This window comes from Leptonotus elevatus, chromosome 1 (genome assembly GCF_054856555.1).
Source record: "Leptonotus elevatus isolate MCC_2025b chromosome 1, RoL_Lele_1.0, whole genome shotgun sequence".
Classification (NCBI taxonomy): Eukaryota; Metazoa; Chordata; class Actinopteri; order Syngnathiformes; family Syngnathidae; genus Leptonotus; species Leptonotus elevatus.
In genome coordinates this window covers 3998917-4015893 of record NC_141239.1, presented here as the reverse complement: position 1 = coordinate 4015893, position 16977 = coordinate 3998917, and the positions used below count along the sequence as shown (strand labels likewise).

Sequence of the window (16977 nt, the reverse complement as noted above, 5' to 3'; positions counted from 1 at the left end):
ATTGTCTCATGTCATTGAGGAAGAAAATCAGAAACATACATCAAAACGCCTGCTGACACTTCTCAATCAATCGCAATTAAGTATCAAAGCTAGCTAATGCTAACATATAATACGAAGCCCCATAGCTGGGCTAATGGAAATTAGCATAGATGTAGCCTCTTCGGGGACCGCTCGTCGAGCAATATATACGACGGTGGCAGGAAAATCCGGTTGGCGAATTTGTGGATGCTGCATGTCCCCCAGTAGCTCAGTGCTGCCCAGGCATGTTGTGGCGCAACATGGTACTACACCAAAGGCACCTAATGTTAGAATAAATGTTCATAAGATAGATAGATAGAATCTTAATTGTCATTGTAACATGTACAATGAAGATTCGTGCCAAACCAGTCAGTGCTAAAACATTCAAGTCCTACAAAACTATAAAAGACATTTTTAAAAAGAAACACTTCACATATAAAACCAACTAAAATAAGCACATAGCGCCATCTTGCAGTAGCACAATACTCTCTTTCCCTGAGCAACCAGTGTTACCTTGTAGAGTTGTTTACTGCCGTTATTGCTGTGGGATAAAAACTATCCCATATTTACTCCCTCTCTAGTTATCCCATATTTACTCTAGGGCTAGGTTAAACGATTATTTTTGCAATCGATTAATCTAGAAAGTAGTTTTTCGATGCATCAATTCATTTTTAAATTGGATTCCATTTCGATTCGATTATCTCCCCATAATTTGACCTATAAAGCAATGAATGCTAATTTATCACCATGGATAAAACACAAATGTCTTCTTTCCGATATATTTTTTATTCAAGTTAAAAAATGAATTTTATTGAACGATAGAATCGCATACATGATGACATACTGTGACAGTCACGTGACATCAATGCCACACCATCGCACTTCTATTCATAGCGTCGCACTCCATCCAAAGTGCGCCATGTGCATGTGTGTGTGTGTGTGTGTGTGTGTGTGTGTGTGCATATTCGGAGGGGTGGATTAATTCCACTTGACTGTCAACAGCACGGTGGCGTAGTGGCCATCACGTCTGCCTCACAGTTGCTACGGCCTTCCTGTGCGGAGTTTGTGGCTTGTTATCGTTTTCTGGGGCTTCTCCCCAAAATCCAAGACTGCAAATTGGGAATGCTTGAAACGTTTGTCCAAATGTGCTCTGCTGGGGTAAAACCCCGGACTGGTCGCCAAAAGTTGGCAGCGATAGGCTTCGGTTCACCTGTTACCTTAATAAGCGCGATATAAATGAAGTTCCATTTACCAAGGAGATGAGGAGGGTAAGGAGGAAAGGAGGAAAGAATGTACGGAAGGCAATGAGGAAGAAAAGAATAAAGAGGGAAGACGGAAATGGAGGCAGAAAGGAAAGAAAGAAGGACACAAAGAAGGAAAGATGGATGGTGTATAAGAAGAAAAGAAAAGGGAGTTAAAGAAGGAAAGAAGACAGTGGGGGAAGGAAGGAAGGAAGGAAGGAAAGAAGAATGTATGGAAGGCAATGAGGAAGGAACAAAGAGGGAAGAAGGGAATGGAGGCAGAAAGGAAAGAAGGAAGGACACAAAGAAGGAAAGAAAAGGGAGTTAAAATGAGGAAAGAAGACAGTTTAGGAAGGAAGATTGTATGGAAGACAAAGAGGAAAGAAGGAACAAATAGGGAAGAAGGAAATAGAGGCAGAAAGGAAAGAAAGAAGGAAGGAAGGAAGGAAAAGCAGAGAGGAAGGAAGGACGGGAGGAAGGAAGGGTAAGAGGAAAGACCGTAAGTGAAGGAAGGATGGAGGAAGAATAGAGGAACAGAGGAAGGAAGGAAGGATGTATGGAAGGCAAGGAGGAAGAACAAAGAGGGAAGAAGGTAATGGGGGCAGAAAGGAAGAACACAAAGAAGAAAAGATTGATGTTATTATGGAAGAAAAGAAAAAGGGAGTAAAAAGGAAGAAAGACGACTGTGAAGGAATGGAAGCAAGGAGGAAAGGTAAGGCAGGAAGGAAGACAAAGAAAGTAAGGGAAAAGATGGAGGAAGAAAAAGAAGGAAGCAAGGGAAAGATTGAAAGAAGGATGGATGGAGCAAACATACATAGAAAGACAAGTCAAGAAAGGAAGGAAGGAGGATTGAAGGAAAAGTGAAGGAAGAAAGGAAAAGTGACTAAAGCAGGAAAGAAGACAGTCAAAGGAATGAAGGAAGAATGGGAGGAAGGAGAGAAGGTAGGGAAGAATGAAGGCAGCATGTGAAAGAAAGAAGTTGTGAGCACATTTGAGAAAAGTGTCACGTGTGCGCATTGCGTTAATTAGCAAAACAGCTTGTTAGCTCATTAGCTTGCTAATGAGCGCCGAGTGTTGACGAGTCAGCAAAAGCGCAAACCCAAGAGAGCAACAGGCAGCCTTCATGACTTACAACTTACACGACTTTTGTCATCAATGTGCGTCGGCAGCCGCCAGGCAGAAAAGCGCAAAAGACATTTTCTTCGTCAAGAATCGAGAAAATCCATCATTTGACCTCAGATGGATCAAATTGGACGTGATGATGTCACAACACCACCACGTCACCTGACATGACATGTGTGTGTGTGTGTGTGTGGTCTTGTTTTTGTTACATAGTGGGGGCCAACATTCCGGGATTTCACAGAGTTGTGGGGCCCACCCGTCCATGTGGGGCCATTTTGCTGGGCCCCACAAGTTGAGACCTCTTTTTGAGGACTTGGCTTTAGAGTTTAGGTTTGAATTGGGTTATGGTTGAGGTTAGGGTAAGGAATAGAAGTAGGCAATCATTTTGGATGGTTGGGGTTGGGGGGGAGGGGCTAGGAAATGCATTATGTCAAATAGTGTGGTTGCGTCATGTATGCCTGGTGAAGGCATGCACACTTGTCAGACCGTCAGCTGTGTCTAAAGGTCAGCATCAACACACACACACACACACACACACACACACACACGCACGCACAACCCCACACACACGCATACACACACACACACCTGGCTATCCAAGTGGGGACTTGAATTATTATAGCAATATATTATTTTATAAGAAAGTGACCCGAAAGTGGCTTAAAATTAACCGGAAGTGACTCGATTTCAACAGGAAGTGACCTGGAAGAGGCTTAAAATCAACAGGAAGTGACTTGATTTCAACAGGAAGTAACCAGGAAGTGACCCGATTTCAATAGGAAGTAACCCAGAAGTGGCCTAAAATCAACAGGAAGTGACTTGATTTCAACAGGAAGTGACCTGGAAGAGGCTTAAAATCAACAGGAAGTGACCTGTTTTCAACAGGCAGTGACCCAGAAGTGGCCTAAAATGAACAGGAAGTGACTTGATTTCAACAGGAAGTGACCTGGAAGAGGCTTAAAATCAACAGGAAGTGACCTGTTTTCAACAGGCAGTGACCCAGAAGTGGCCTAAAATGAACAGGAAGTGACTTGATTTCAACAGGAAGTGACCTGGAAGAGGCTTAAAATCAACAGGAAGTGACTTGATTTCAACAGGAAGTAACCAGGAAGTGACCCGATTTCAATAGGAAGTAACCCAGAAGTGGCCTAAAATCAACAGGAAGTGACCTGATTTCAACAGGGAGTGACGCGGAAGTGACTTTATTCCAACAGGAAGTGGCCTCAAATCTACTACTTCTCCAAGTACTACTGCGACTACTACTACTACAAATACTAAATGCGAGGTGGAAAGCCGCATTTAGTATTTAGAGTCAGCAGTCCCATTCAAAATTTCTGCGGGAATTTTTCTAAGCGGTCCTCGAGAGCTCCTATCCAGCCTGTTTTCCATGTTTCCCTCCTGCAGTGCAGCTGAATCTAATGATCAGCGAATCAGCACACTTTGCAGAAGCCCGATAACGATCCTGATCATGAATCAGGTGTGTCAGTGGAGAGAAACATGGAAAACAGGCTGGATGGGGGCTCTCGAGGACCGAACTTGGCCACCCCTGCCTTACCCGAACCTCAACCATAACCCAGTTCAAACCGAAAATCTCAAATTTAAACACACGCCGACGACACACAGATGTCGGCGGGGCCTGAAGCGAGGCATCTGTCGCTGGTCATCAGTGAGCACATTCCTGCTACTCAGAGTACAAAAATATGCAAACTGATGCCTTCGCGCCCACACACACACACGCACACACACACACACACACTTATGCAGACACACACTCACACACATTCTTTGCCTTCCATACAAAAAGAGCAGACGTCTCCCTCACTGGAGCCTCAACAACACACTTGCTGATCATGTGCGTGTGCGTATCTACATACATACAAGACTGTAGATGTGAAACGTACCTAATCAAGTGTCCTTTGTTGCTAATCAACGAGCGAGCGTGTGTTTGAAGTGAGCGCCGATCACATGGCGGCGGCTCGTTTCGGCCCGCAGGCGGTCATGAGCCTGTTGTCCGTTCGCCAACGACAAACAGGCAATTTGCACTTTGGCATATGACACGCGTGTGATGTGCGTGTGCTAACTTTAGCATGTGATAGCACTGTTAAAAAGTTGATTGGTCACCCAAGTAGGCCTGTCACGGATAATAAATGGCAAAAGGGTCCTCAACTCCAAACTTGAAAATTGAGATATTCATATATGCAAATTCTACATTGAATTCCGTTTAAAATAATTTAAAATAGGGCATTTTTTCAGGCTGATGCCAATACCCATTTTTGGCAGAAAAAAATACCAATTACCAATTAATCTGCTAATTATTTAATCTTCTTTGAATTCTTGAAATATCAACTTTAAACATAACTTGGAAGGCCAATGACAAAATTAAAAAATACGAACGTGAAATAAGAATAGAATAAACTAAAAGAATAGCAACTGAAAAAACTGTAAGAACAAATACTGACTGTTCTGCGCGTTTGGGCCTCTTGGGGCAGTGTGGTGCCGTGGATCTATGGTGTACACACTTAAAGCCAGTACAAAAGAAAGTTCCGATGTTAACTTCCTGTTAGCATTTGAATGGGATCATCCCTTCACTTTTAGCATTAGCACTAGGCTAGGCGATGTTTTAAAAATGAAGCTTTTTATGTATTTAAATATACAGTGGATGTCATTCTTATAGTTGTGTGTTTAGTTTGAGAGTTAACTCTAACTGGGATGTCATTAAACAGCTTAAAGGACGCTTCGGGACAACAGAATAACCAGAACAACATACGCTACACACTTGCTAGTTGCTAATGCTACGTGAGCAAAATGGTGCAGTCAGGGTACTTTCACAGCGTCGGAAACTTCGGTTTTCTTCAGTGATAACGTTTTAAGGGAAAAATAATCGGCCATTTGGCCCAATTGGCTGATTTATAATTGGACGATTACAATCAGTGGCTGATTAATCGGTCGGACCCTAATATGTAATTCATGGACGTGCCTCAAAATTTGACAACGTTACAGTAATTTTAATGTGGCCAAGATTAGAGAAAAACTGGTTTAAAGTTTTGTTCATAGCAACCAGTAAGTATCTTCGGAAAAAGATATTGACTTGAAATTGTGAGGAACTGTTCAAATATCAGTGGAAAGTCAATTCCAATCGCTGGCAAGGCCATCGCCCGAGATTTGAACCCTTTAAAAGACAGATGAAATTAATCTCAAAAACGTTGAAGTTTACAATTAGTTTTGTGAGGCATCAGACAAACTTTGCTTCTTTTTTTGTTGCTCTTTGTGGTATTTTCTTGCTTAAATGAGGTCATGTTACCGCCGTGGGAAATTGGATGTAAAGATTATTTGCCATTTGGTGTGGTTTGTGACAAGCTATTGCTAAATGATGATGAATGTAATGTCTCAAATGCAATTGGTCACAGCAAGAAAATGAAAATGTTACGATGGGTCAACAACCCCCCCCCCCCCCAAAAAAAAAGTTCAATACACAAGGAACGAAATCGGTATGTATAAGTCACTCCATATTAGGGCTGGGTTAAAAAAAAAAAAATCGATATAAAATCGATTTTCCTTTTCAAGCTTTTCCCTTAAATTCCTAAGAAAATGGAATTTTAATGGCCACATTCTTTTGGTATCTTACGGTTTTCTTGAAATTGACTGTTCACGTGAATTTAAAAGTATTCTTTCACATTTCTGAAAATCATGACTTATTGCACTTTTAAGACAATTCAAAATCTTTTTCATTTACATGTTCAATTATTGAATTAGAACGATGAATATATTTCGTTCTTGCTGAGGTCAATATTTGTGTAACACACAAGTGATTATAACACGTGTTACTTTCATTAATCAACTAAATGATAATTAAGCAAAATTTACATTGGAAGAAAATATTTGTGGCGTTATTATCATATCCTTGACATTTAAAAAGAATCGATATGCCGTAATTAATCGATATCAGATTGAACTGAAGTCAACCGAATCGAAATCGAATCGATGGAGGAAATTAGAATCGATACCCATCCCTGCTCCATATACAGTTCGAGACTCTTTTTCAGAGGACTATCGTGATCATTTTTCAGCTTTAAGTTTCATATTTCATAGCTCATATTTGACTTTAATGTCATCCCACTTCAAAGAACACAAAGTGAACATTTGAGGTCATTTTCTGCGACTCGGGCAGAAACGCGTCGAAGTGGCGTGGACGGCGTTGCGTGAAATTGACGACATCGAGAAAGGATCAAAACGTGACATTATTTGCACGATTACATCCGCCGACATTAAATACAAGTCATTGGCACGTTTCACAACTTTTGATGACGCTCATCCCGACTCGCAAGAGTTTGCCACTCGTCAGTGGACACGCTTGATTGCGTGAACGCATTCGTTTGAATTCAAAGTCGAAATGGACTCATTCATGAAAAAGATCCCGCAAATGAAGACGATCTCCGTTTGGATTACAATCCACGTTGTCCGTTTGGATGACGACATTCGCGTCGGCTCCAAGCAAGGCGGCGTGCGTCCTTCTGGTCACTTTTGTGCTGAATGGCCACATTGCGCAGGATTGACACTTTTGGGATGTGAATGAATGAGAAAAAAAAAAAAAAAGAATGAATGAAAAATGTATTCGGTTCATTGGCAAGATAAATAAAAAATTCAACATTGACAAAAACTTTATAAATTCGCAAATTTGTTTTAAAGTGGCAAACGTGTGAGGTTTTTTTTCCCACCTAAAAAAAAATATATATATATTTCTACGTGACCCTAATACGCTGTCGTAATATCATACATTTTGTGCAGTGACGTTAGGGGCGAGGAAGTGCGGGTTCTTTTGAGGCCGGTTTCCAAGACTAAGCTAAAGTCAGCTAAAAACATGTCGGCTAAAGATGCACTTGTTTTAATAATTGTTTATTTTCGTACACTCTTTTCAAATATTTTGTGCTGCTGAGAAATGACTATCAAAACCCGAAGAAGGCTTTTTTTGTGGAGAAATCTCAAAATCGACATTTGGGTCCAAACATTTTGTTTTTTTCTCGTGCACCTCGTGACTTTCTTTTAGCAAAAGTGAGGAAGGTTTTGCTGGTACATACGAACAAAATATGATGAGGCGTCGCAAATTGTCAACAAAGAGCGCATTGATGGCAGGAGTCACGCGGACGCCTCGCGTGGTGTCTCGCTAGCTGGTCGCCCGCGGCAACGGCTGCTTGCCGAGCATCCGCGCTCGTTTACTCGTGTGCCAGACGATGTCACGTCGTCGTCATCATCATCATCATCATCATCATCATCATCATCATCAGTGCAATGAGTCCATTTAAAATCCCTGCCACGGTTTGGCTTTAACCCCTGATGCTAGCTAGCTCCTTATTAGGTAAACGAGCACCATGGGAGCTAGCTAGTGAGCTAGCAAGCTAGCACCTAAACGTAAAAACCCTGCCACAGTTTGGCTTTAGCCCCTGATGCTAGCGAGCTAGCTAGCTACCTCCTGAATGTAAAAACCCTGCCACATTTTGCCTTTAGCGTCTGATGCTGGCTAGCTAGCTCCCTAGCTGGTAAACAAGCACCATGGGAGCTAGCTAGCGAGCTAGCACCTGAAAGTAAAAACCCTGCCACAGTTTGGCTTTAGCCCCTAGTGCTAGCTAGCTAGCTTCCTAGCTAGCTCCCCGGGTGCTTGTCTACCTGCTAGGGAGCTAGCTAGCTAGCACGAGGGGCTAAAGCCAAACTGTGGCAGGGTTTTTACTTTCTGGACCTAGATTTGCACCTCTGGAGAAGTTTGGAAGTTGAAAAAGATGCCAGTCTTTTTCTTCTTCCTTTTTTTTTTTGATCCAGTTCAAAGTGGCACGTTGCGGTTTTGGTTATGTCGCAGCAGGCGGTCTCGTCGTGCGCTTCATCCCGTCAGTGCGAGCCGGGGATTGTTTAACTTTAGGCCGTTTAATCTGCTGGACGGACTCCAAAGCGGAATGGCGAAGCAACTGGGTCAATGAGTCCACGACTAAGCCCCGCCCACCGCTGTTGCCTATGAAAAAAGTCAATCTGACGACTCCGTCATTACTCCTGGGGAAAGTAACGAGAAGAACCTTTACTTACTCAAAAGTTCAAGGTAACCCAGTTAGAGTACAAGAGCTTCCTCTCAAAATGTCCCTCGTGTCAAGACGTTGGTGAGTACGCCATTTTGAAAAAGTGTCCTTCTCCACATTCATAATCCTCCTACTAATCTCACAACAATCGGGTTTTAAACAGGTGTGTGTTTAGCAGGAAAAGCTAACAAATTACATTTTTTCACTTATTCGCTTCCAATACTTTGACTGTTTCCTTTATTTACCCCGATACTTTGATCCCATTTTCACTCTTTCACCTCCTGTGTCCCAATACTTTTGTTGTTTCCTCGGTGTGTCCCAATACTTCTGTGCCAAACTGCATTTGCTTTACCTTTTCACTTCCTGTGTCCCAATACTTTTGTCCAAACTCCCATCACTGTGTCGAAACCATCAGGGCACAGGAAAGTCACACACACGCGCGCACGCGCGCGCGCACGCACGCGCGCACGCACGCACACACGCAATGTTGGAGCCTTCCAAAATACTGCAAACGCCATTTGAGCACGATGAGCCAAAACGAAAGCGATGAGAGGATTTTGGCTGAAATTGACGTTGGAGAAGATCAAACATTGAGAAAATGATCAATAATTGTGGATTTAACACGATCGTCTTAATTTGAATGTTTTCATTTTGGCGATCCGATCGATTGATTACCATTTATTGGTTAGGTTATACGTAACTTTTTGGATGTGATTAACTCAATGACTGGCAGCCATTTCCACTGAAGCAACCCCCTTTGCTCCCGGCTGTTTGACTGGATTTTGACCGATATTGCAAGGCCCGCAGAATATTGTGTTCTATTGCTATAAAAACATGGAAAGAAAGGTTCGAGTGTCTTCTTTCGTCAGGAAAAAAAGTCTATTTGTACCTGTTTCCGTTTTGCAGCAATCAGACTACAGTTTCCTCCTTATTCACAAACATGTTGAAAACAGTGGGAAAATAGCTTTTTGCAACATGGCCCTGGTTGATCTCTTATACTCTGCTGCCACCTGCTGGCCGTATTTTTTGTAATAACTACCCTGGCTTTAAGCCACCTCTTCATGTCAAATGCTGCATCAAAGCCTTCTGTATGCTCTAGCATAAAAAAAAAGTTACAAAATTGTATCAATCCTTCTTTGGGACACTGAAACCCTTTCAAATAGAACGTAGTTATACGTTTTTTGGGAGCAAACAAGTTAAGCCATGATTAGATTGGATAAAATAAAACACAAATATGTGTGAAATTTGCTCCAAAAATCAGGTGACTAAGTGGGGATGGGATTTAAAAAGAAAAAAGAAAAAAATGCTGTCAATGTTGTCGAAGGGAAAACAAAGTTTGAGAAGCTTAAAATGGAAAATCCATTTTGGTGAGAAATGTCCGCAATTTGCATTTTCAGATCCTAGCCGTGGAAAAGCGACACCAAACAGACATGAGATGATGATGAAGAAGATGAAGAAGATGAAGATGATGAAGATGATGAAGATGATGAAGATGATGAAGATGATGAAGATGATGAAGATGCAGACTGTTGTCATCTGACTGCTGCCGGGTGGGAAAATCCCGCCGCTTCTCTTCGGGAATCTCGCACGCACGCACGCACGCACGCACGCACGCACGCACGCACGGCAACAATAAATAGATTTGTGTCCGGGTGGTGGTGGTGGGCATCAACTATTTTGTGTGTTGCTCGCTTGACATCGGAAACAAAACAAAAAGAAACACCACATGTCGTGCAAAGCATGATGGGTACAGGAAGTTGGGAAGGAACGGGGGGAGGAGCAAGAGGAGGAGCAAGTGAAGAAGAAGTAAAAAAAACTAATGGAAGAAAGATGGAGGAGGACAGGAAGAAGAAGTAGAAAAGGGAGAAACAGGACAAATGGAAGAAAAATTAAGGAGAAAGAGGAGAATATATATATATATATATATACACAATTATTACTTTACATGTAATATTACATATGTATTATATATATATATATATATATATATATATATATCTAACATAATAATATATATATTGAAATACGTGAATCAACTAAAAAGTTCATTACTGGAGCACTTTTGACTCGACGCACTCCTTATGAAAAAACAAACAAACACCAAATTGAAGCGCTCGCCAGGATAAACAATCCGCGGCGGTTATTTGACCGTGACCAGTAACTCGCCATCTCGTTGGCGCGAGTTGGTGATGCTAACCGGCCGCTAAGCTAACGCGCTCTCTATATTGATCACGATTATTTTGTGCATGATTGAAATCACGATTATTCAAACAATTATTTTTGGGCTACAAAAGAAAATCTTTTAACGTAAAACAAATAAAGGTCTTTGAAACGCGATAATTATGCAAGTTCCTTTTGGATGAAACAAAATTGGATTAAATTAGTTATCTAAAAAATTTTTTTTTAAATTATCAATTTCAACAACTCAAAAATAGTATTAACAATTTTTTTTACCATTATGCTAATTTTGTCATTGTGGAGGGTAATAATTGAAATTGTAATTGAATTTCAATTAATTGCACAGCCGTAACACACAAACACATTCACACAAACGCGAACGCACACACGCGGGCTGCTCAATTATGAAGAAAATATGAATTTTGATTATTTTGGTAACACGATTAGGACAATCATTTATTTCTTGGGTACGAAACAAAAACATGTTTAAACGTAAAAATTATGAAGACATTTACAATTCTTTGAAACACTATAATTATGTAAGTTCCTTTTGGATGAAACATTTCATTAAATTAGTTATTTTAATATTTTAAAATGTTTAAAAAAAGATGCAAATGTATACATTTAAACTACTCAAAATTAGTATTAATAATCTCTTTTTTTTTACGATTATGCTGATTTTGTAATTGTGCAGTGGAATTGTAATTGAATTTCAATTAATTGCACAACCCTAACACACACAAAGACACAAACTCAAACACACACACACACACACACACATGCAACCAATCAGCAGTGTGTGAAAGAAAACTGTGGCACTTCTTTTTTTTTTTTTTGTCTGCCATGTTGCTTTTGTCCAGGAGGTGATGTCATCTTTGGAGCAGGTGGAAAGCACTGTGGGAGGAGTGTGTGTGTGCGTGCGTGCGTGCGTGTGCGTGTGTGTGTGTGTGTGTGCGTGCGTGTGTGGTGTGTGTGATATTATGAAGACGATGAAGATGAAAAGGATGAGAAGAAAAAGCCAAGACAAAGATGTCTTCCGCGAACACGTGTCAAGATCAGAATGAGGTCAAAGTGCGCGCGACCATAGCAGGCGGCTAAATGGCTTCCATGTCTGGCGTCCAATTAAATGTCAGCTTGTGAGCGCTTCTATGCCGATGACAAAGAAAACGTGTCTGTACGTGTCGTTCTATCGTCTGCGGCTCAAGCGTCAGTGTTCATTGTGTCGCGCAAAAGGGTTCAAGTGTTGCGACACAGATGCTAACTAGCATTAGCGTGAAGCTGGCAGGGCTTTCAGGCAGTTTGGGTGTGACACACAAGGTGTAGCTCTGTTTGTTTTATGTTTAGTTTGGAGGTAAACATTAAACAGCTTGAAGAGAAAAGGCCTCATTTCTTTTGAGACTTTTAGCCGTGTTTGGTCGGTTAACATCGACTAAAAATACTTTGGTTGGATTTGAGAAGTCGGGAATGAATCGCGACGACGGGATTTCTAGCAGACATTTTAGGAGCCGAGCCAAGCAGAGCTGTCACAATTAATCGACAAGTAATCGATTATCAAATTAATCGACAACTATTTTCATAATCGAGTAATCGTTTGGAGCCTTTTTTTTTAAATTGTCCAAATCCTCAGATTTCAGCATATCAACAAGAGATGTCAAAATTAGTCGATTAATCAAGAAGTAACCAGCGATTATCAAATTAATCGACAACTATTTTCATAATCGAGTCATCGTTTGGAACCATTTTTTTAATTTAAAATTGTCCAAATTCTCTGATTTCAGCATATCAACAGTAATTGTTCCCTGATTTTTTGTCGTCCTTCATGAAAGAAAAGCGATTATCTTCTGTGTTTAATCAAAATATGATATTTGCAAACATCTGTTTTTACTTTGGAAAACAATGACGAACCGCAAACACCTTCTTTTTTTTATCACTATATGAATATGGAGTACAAAATAAACACCAATCACTGGTTAATAAACAGTAATCAGGGCAAAAAAATGCTTTTGTAATAAACTTTAATGTAAAATTGAAATTAATCCAATTAGTCGATTAATCTATTGGATAATCAATAGATTAATCGAGTCCACTATACAGAGAGTAATAAATCAAATTAATTCCATTAATCATCTTTTTTTTATTGATTCGTTGAAAATTTGCTAAATCGTGAAATCAAGGTGCATATAAATATGATACATTGACCTAAAATTATATATAAATTAAAATATATATTAAATATAATATTGTAATAATAATAGTAAATATTAAAATATATGTATACACTATTGAATATTTTTAAAATTTGTACAAGTTGTGAATGTTACGTTTACGTTACGTTTACGTTACAGCTGTCAAAATTAATCAATTAATTAAAAAATAATCGATTATCAAATTAATCGACAACTACTTTAATAATTGAGTAATCGTTTGGAGCCATTTATTTTTTTATTTAACATTGTCCAAAACTTCTGATTTTTAGCATATCAACAGTAATTGTACACGGATTTGTGTAATCATTCATGAAAGAAGACTGATTATCTTCTGTGGTTAATCAAAATTAGACATTTGCAAACGCCTGTTTTTACCTTTACTTTTTTTTTTTTTATCACTATACGAATACAAAGTACAAAAAACAATCACCGGTTAATGAACAGTAATTAGGGGGGGCGCTTTTGTAATACATTTGAATGCAAAATTAAAATGAATCTGATTAATCGATTGACTAATCGACAGATTAATCGATTCTAAAAATATTCGATAGTGACAGCACTAGTTTACGTTAACTTATTTAAAATCAGCATACATTTTGCACAGGATTCATTTTTGAATAAACGAAACCTTTAAAGAAATATTTGTTGGGTTTATTGCTTCAATTAAAATCGATTAAAATCGTAATCGTCCAGAAGGACTGAAAACATTTTTTGAGATTGTATTTTTTGGCCTTATCGGCCACATCTCGAACGGAACCAACTCAGTCACACAGAAGAACACGACGGACAAGCAAGCCAATGATGCAGCGGGACTGCGTGGAGAATCCAGCCAGTGACACACAAGAAGCACCCGTAGCGCCAATTTAGCAAAACCCGAACCTGTGGCTAAGACTCAAAGCATTTCTGAGACTTTCTGCAGGTATCATCAAACCTAATTGGATGCCATTTAAAAGTCATTTCATGCCCACGTCACATAAACAGCATTAAGGTCTGTCAGTCAATTACAGTTTTGAATGGTCATTAACTGCATGACTTCCGTAGTTATCTCGCCTTGAATCACAAATTGGTCGCGCTTTATACCAGTTTCAATTGTAGAATAAAATATATTTTTCAAATTTTTTCACACTATTGTTAATTAACACAAAAAGTGGGCAAATACGGTTACAAAATACAAAACTCAACAAGTTGATTTCAATGTTTCATAATATCTGGACGTAAGTTCGTAACACAACAACTCTTAATAATAATCATCATCATTTCACGATTTTGCACTTTTTCAAAATGTCGATTAATCGAATCAATTCGATTTATTGCCCAGCCCTAGTTTGATACAGTGACTTTATAGTAAGTCATTCGTGAAGTTATTTGATGTTAAAAATATACACTAAACAGTTAAAAGGAGTGTAAAAGAATGAGTGATTGATTTATGTTGCGCTCATTTTCTGCCACTCATGTTGGACATTGGTGACAGAAACCGTACCTTTTTTTCACTCGCATCGGCGTAATTGTGGCATTACAAGTACGTTCGAACGTACTCGCCAGTCCAAAAATGTTGACTACACATGGGAAATTCCTCGCTACGGAACCGTATTGCATTGACTTGGGGGGAAAAAACTACAAATTCTGTTTTTCTGACTCATTTTTGGGGAAGCTTTGTTTTTTGGAGTATTTTTATTTTTATGAGTAATTTTCCCATGTTTTATAAAAAAAAAAATGTTTCCAGAGTTTTTGAATTTTTTTTTTTTAAAAACTGCTATTAGCAAGTCTGCAACAAGTCACTTCGAGTTCAGAGGTCAAAAAAATATACTCATGAAAACAGAAGCACCAGCTTTGTTTTCCGGAATAAATGTTTTCAGTTTTTTTTTTATAACAAGACCCCCCCCCCCCCCCCCTGAATATTTTTGTCTGACTGTAAAAAAATTATTCCGAGAAACAGAAAATGAAAACACTTTTTTTTTTAAAAAGCTCTCCCCCAAAAATCTGTCAGAAAAACAGGAGTTTTTTCCCCCCAAGTGAATCCAATACGCTTCCGTGCGATGTAACAAAAAAACAAACAAAATCCCCAAAAAAGCGAAAAGTGAACCGCTCAAAACTAGAAAGCGTCTTTGAAGAGGACATAAAAGTTCGCTGCTGTCCTGACAGTGACGTTGCTGCGTTGCAGTTGCCCGCGCTTGAACATCTTCATCCAAGAAAAAGCCACAGGACAACTTGCACTTTTCCCTGCTTCAACTCCGGACCAGCCCGCCCGACAGCACACCACACAGCCGAACCCAGCCCAGCCCAGCCCAGCCACAAGGCCGAGCGGAACCAGCAAGCGTTGCCACTCACCTTCGGATAACTCCAACTCCAGCTCGGCCAGTTTGGCCCGAACCTCCACGGGTATCGGCACCAGCGGGTCCCTGTCCGCCATTCCGCCGTCGTCGGGCGCCTTCAATCTCCTTGATTTTGCGCGTCTTCCTTTTGGCGTTTCCTCCCTTCGTCAAATCCTCTCGAAAAAGATCCAAGGAGGGGGGAACAACCCGAGTCGGAACCTCGTCGCCCGTCCGTCGGCGCGGATTTGTTCCTCGTCAGAGGCGACAAGTTCGCCGATATGCGAGACAGCCAATTCCGGTGTTTTGTCTGTCAAAACAACTGAAACGTTACCGACAACTACTGCGCTCCAGCTATACTTTAACTTTGAAAGAAACCTCCGTCGTTTTCCGGGTTTCGCTCTTAACTACCATCTTCAAAAACATGGTTTAAATGTGTATGCAGCTACACTAAAAGGATAACTGAATACAAATAAAGATGGTGGGAAAAGGTCTTTCAATTCGCAAAGTAAGTGAGTCAAGCCCCGTTTTGAGCGTTTAGAACGTTAACTACAGTATTCATTCTAATTTGGAGTCTAGCTCCACCTGGAGTCTGACTAAGCAAACCGTACGAGCACGCAGTTTCCAGGCAAAAGTTACCGTACCGGTGCATCAAAAGCAGGTTATTATAATTTGGGAATTTTCCTTTTAGTTAGTTTTGATTTCGTTTTGCTTTTTAAATGTAGTTAGTTTTAATTAGATTTCAGGGTGGTTTTGTTAGTTTTGATTAGTTTTAGTTTTTTAAATTGTCGCCTCGGAGCGACGTCATCTGAAGATGTTCTTCTATTGGCTGCTGCTAAATGACGTCACTTACGTGTGACCTACAGTACTTTCAAATGTCTTTATTCTGGTTAATACCGAAATAAATATATTTAAAATCACGTTTTAAATCATCCCCAAAGGCTCATGTATTAAATTAATTACCAAAGACAAAAATGAAGGGCATTTTTAATCTTTGTTAGTTTTGTAAACATAAAATGCAGTTGGTTTAAAAAAAATAATTATTATTATTTCGTTAGCTTAATTGTTCTTTGAATTTTCGTTTTTTCGTTAACTAAAATAACCTTGATCAAAAGGTATGGGCTCTCACTTGTATAGTATTTTTCCACCTACAAGGCAGCCATGGCACTTTGACTGACGACACAGCATAAGTAGCAACAGGGGCTTCGGTGTTGACATGGTCGCTAAGGCCAGGAATCAAACTTCACCACCGATCCATGCCATCATTGCCATGGCTCACCGAATGTTCACATTTGCAAGAGTCCCGAAACATTTTCGGCATTCCTTTAGTCGCTCACTGAAATGAGGTCAAATGTATTTTACAGTATTGTATTAAATGATTGGTTCATTGATTTATTGCAAATAAAAATATAGTTTGAATAATACATACATTTTTACATTTAACATTTTTGTACTTTGTTTTTTATTAAATTGGTCAACTCTGCAAATGACATGACACAAATGTTATTAAACATATATTACCATTTGCATTTTACATTAAATAAGATTGATTGATGATAAATACAATTCCATAAATACAAGTCCATACTGCATGAAATTAAAATTTGTGTATTAAGTCATTCATAAGTGTATGTGAATTTTCATTAAAATATTTGTGAATATTTTAGTTGTTTCATTGCATTAAATAAATTGTTCATGTTAAATTATACATTAAAAAAAGTAAAACAAACCAATTTACATTTGAATTCAATATTTCAATCACATGGGTAAAATTATGAGTTCATTGGAATTACATTAAATCAAATGAAATGTGGCCCGTGATCACAAGTTTGCCAATCGGGTG

The 16977-nt window shown here is 39.5% G+C and overlaps 1 protein-coding gene across 2 annotated transcripts in view; it reads right to left on the bottom strand.

The window, feature by feature from the left end:
• Positions 1–15629, bottom strand: part of LOC147180436 (disco-interacting protein 2 homolog C-like) — a 73626-nt gene extending 57997 nt beyond the window's left edge. The window contains exon 1 of one of the 2 annotated variants that reach the window (XM_086075176.1): positions 15154–15629. In XM_086075176.1, the coding sequence (XP_085931302.1) occupies positions 15154–15235 (82 nt within the window). In that variant the 5' untranslated portion in view covers positions 15236–15629. The remainder of the gene's footprint in view (positions 1–15153) is intronic. The other variant, XM_086075183.1, reaches the window with a different exon arrangement.
• Between the last annotated feature and the right edge of the window lie 1348 nt (positions 15630–16977).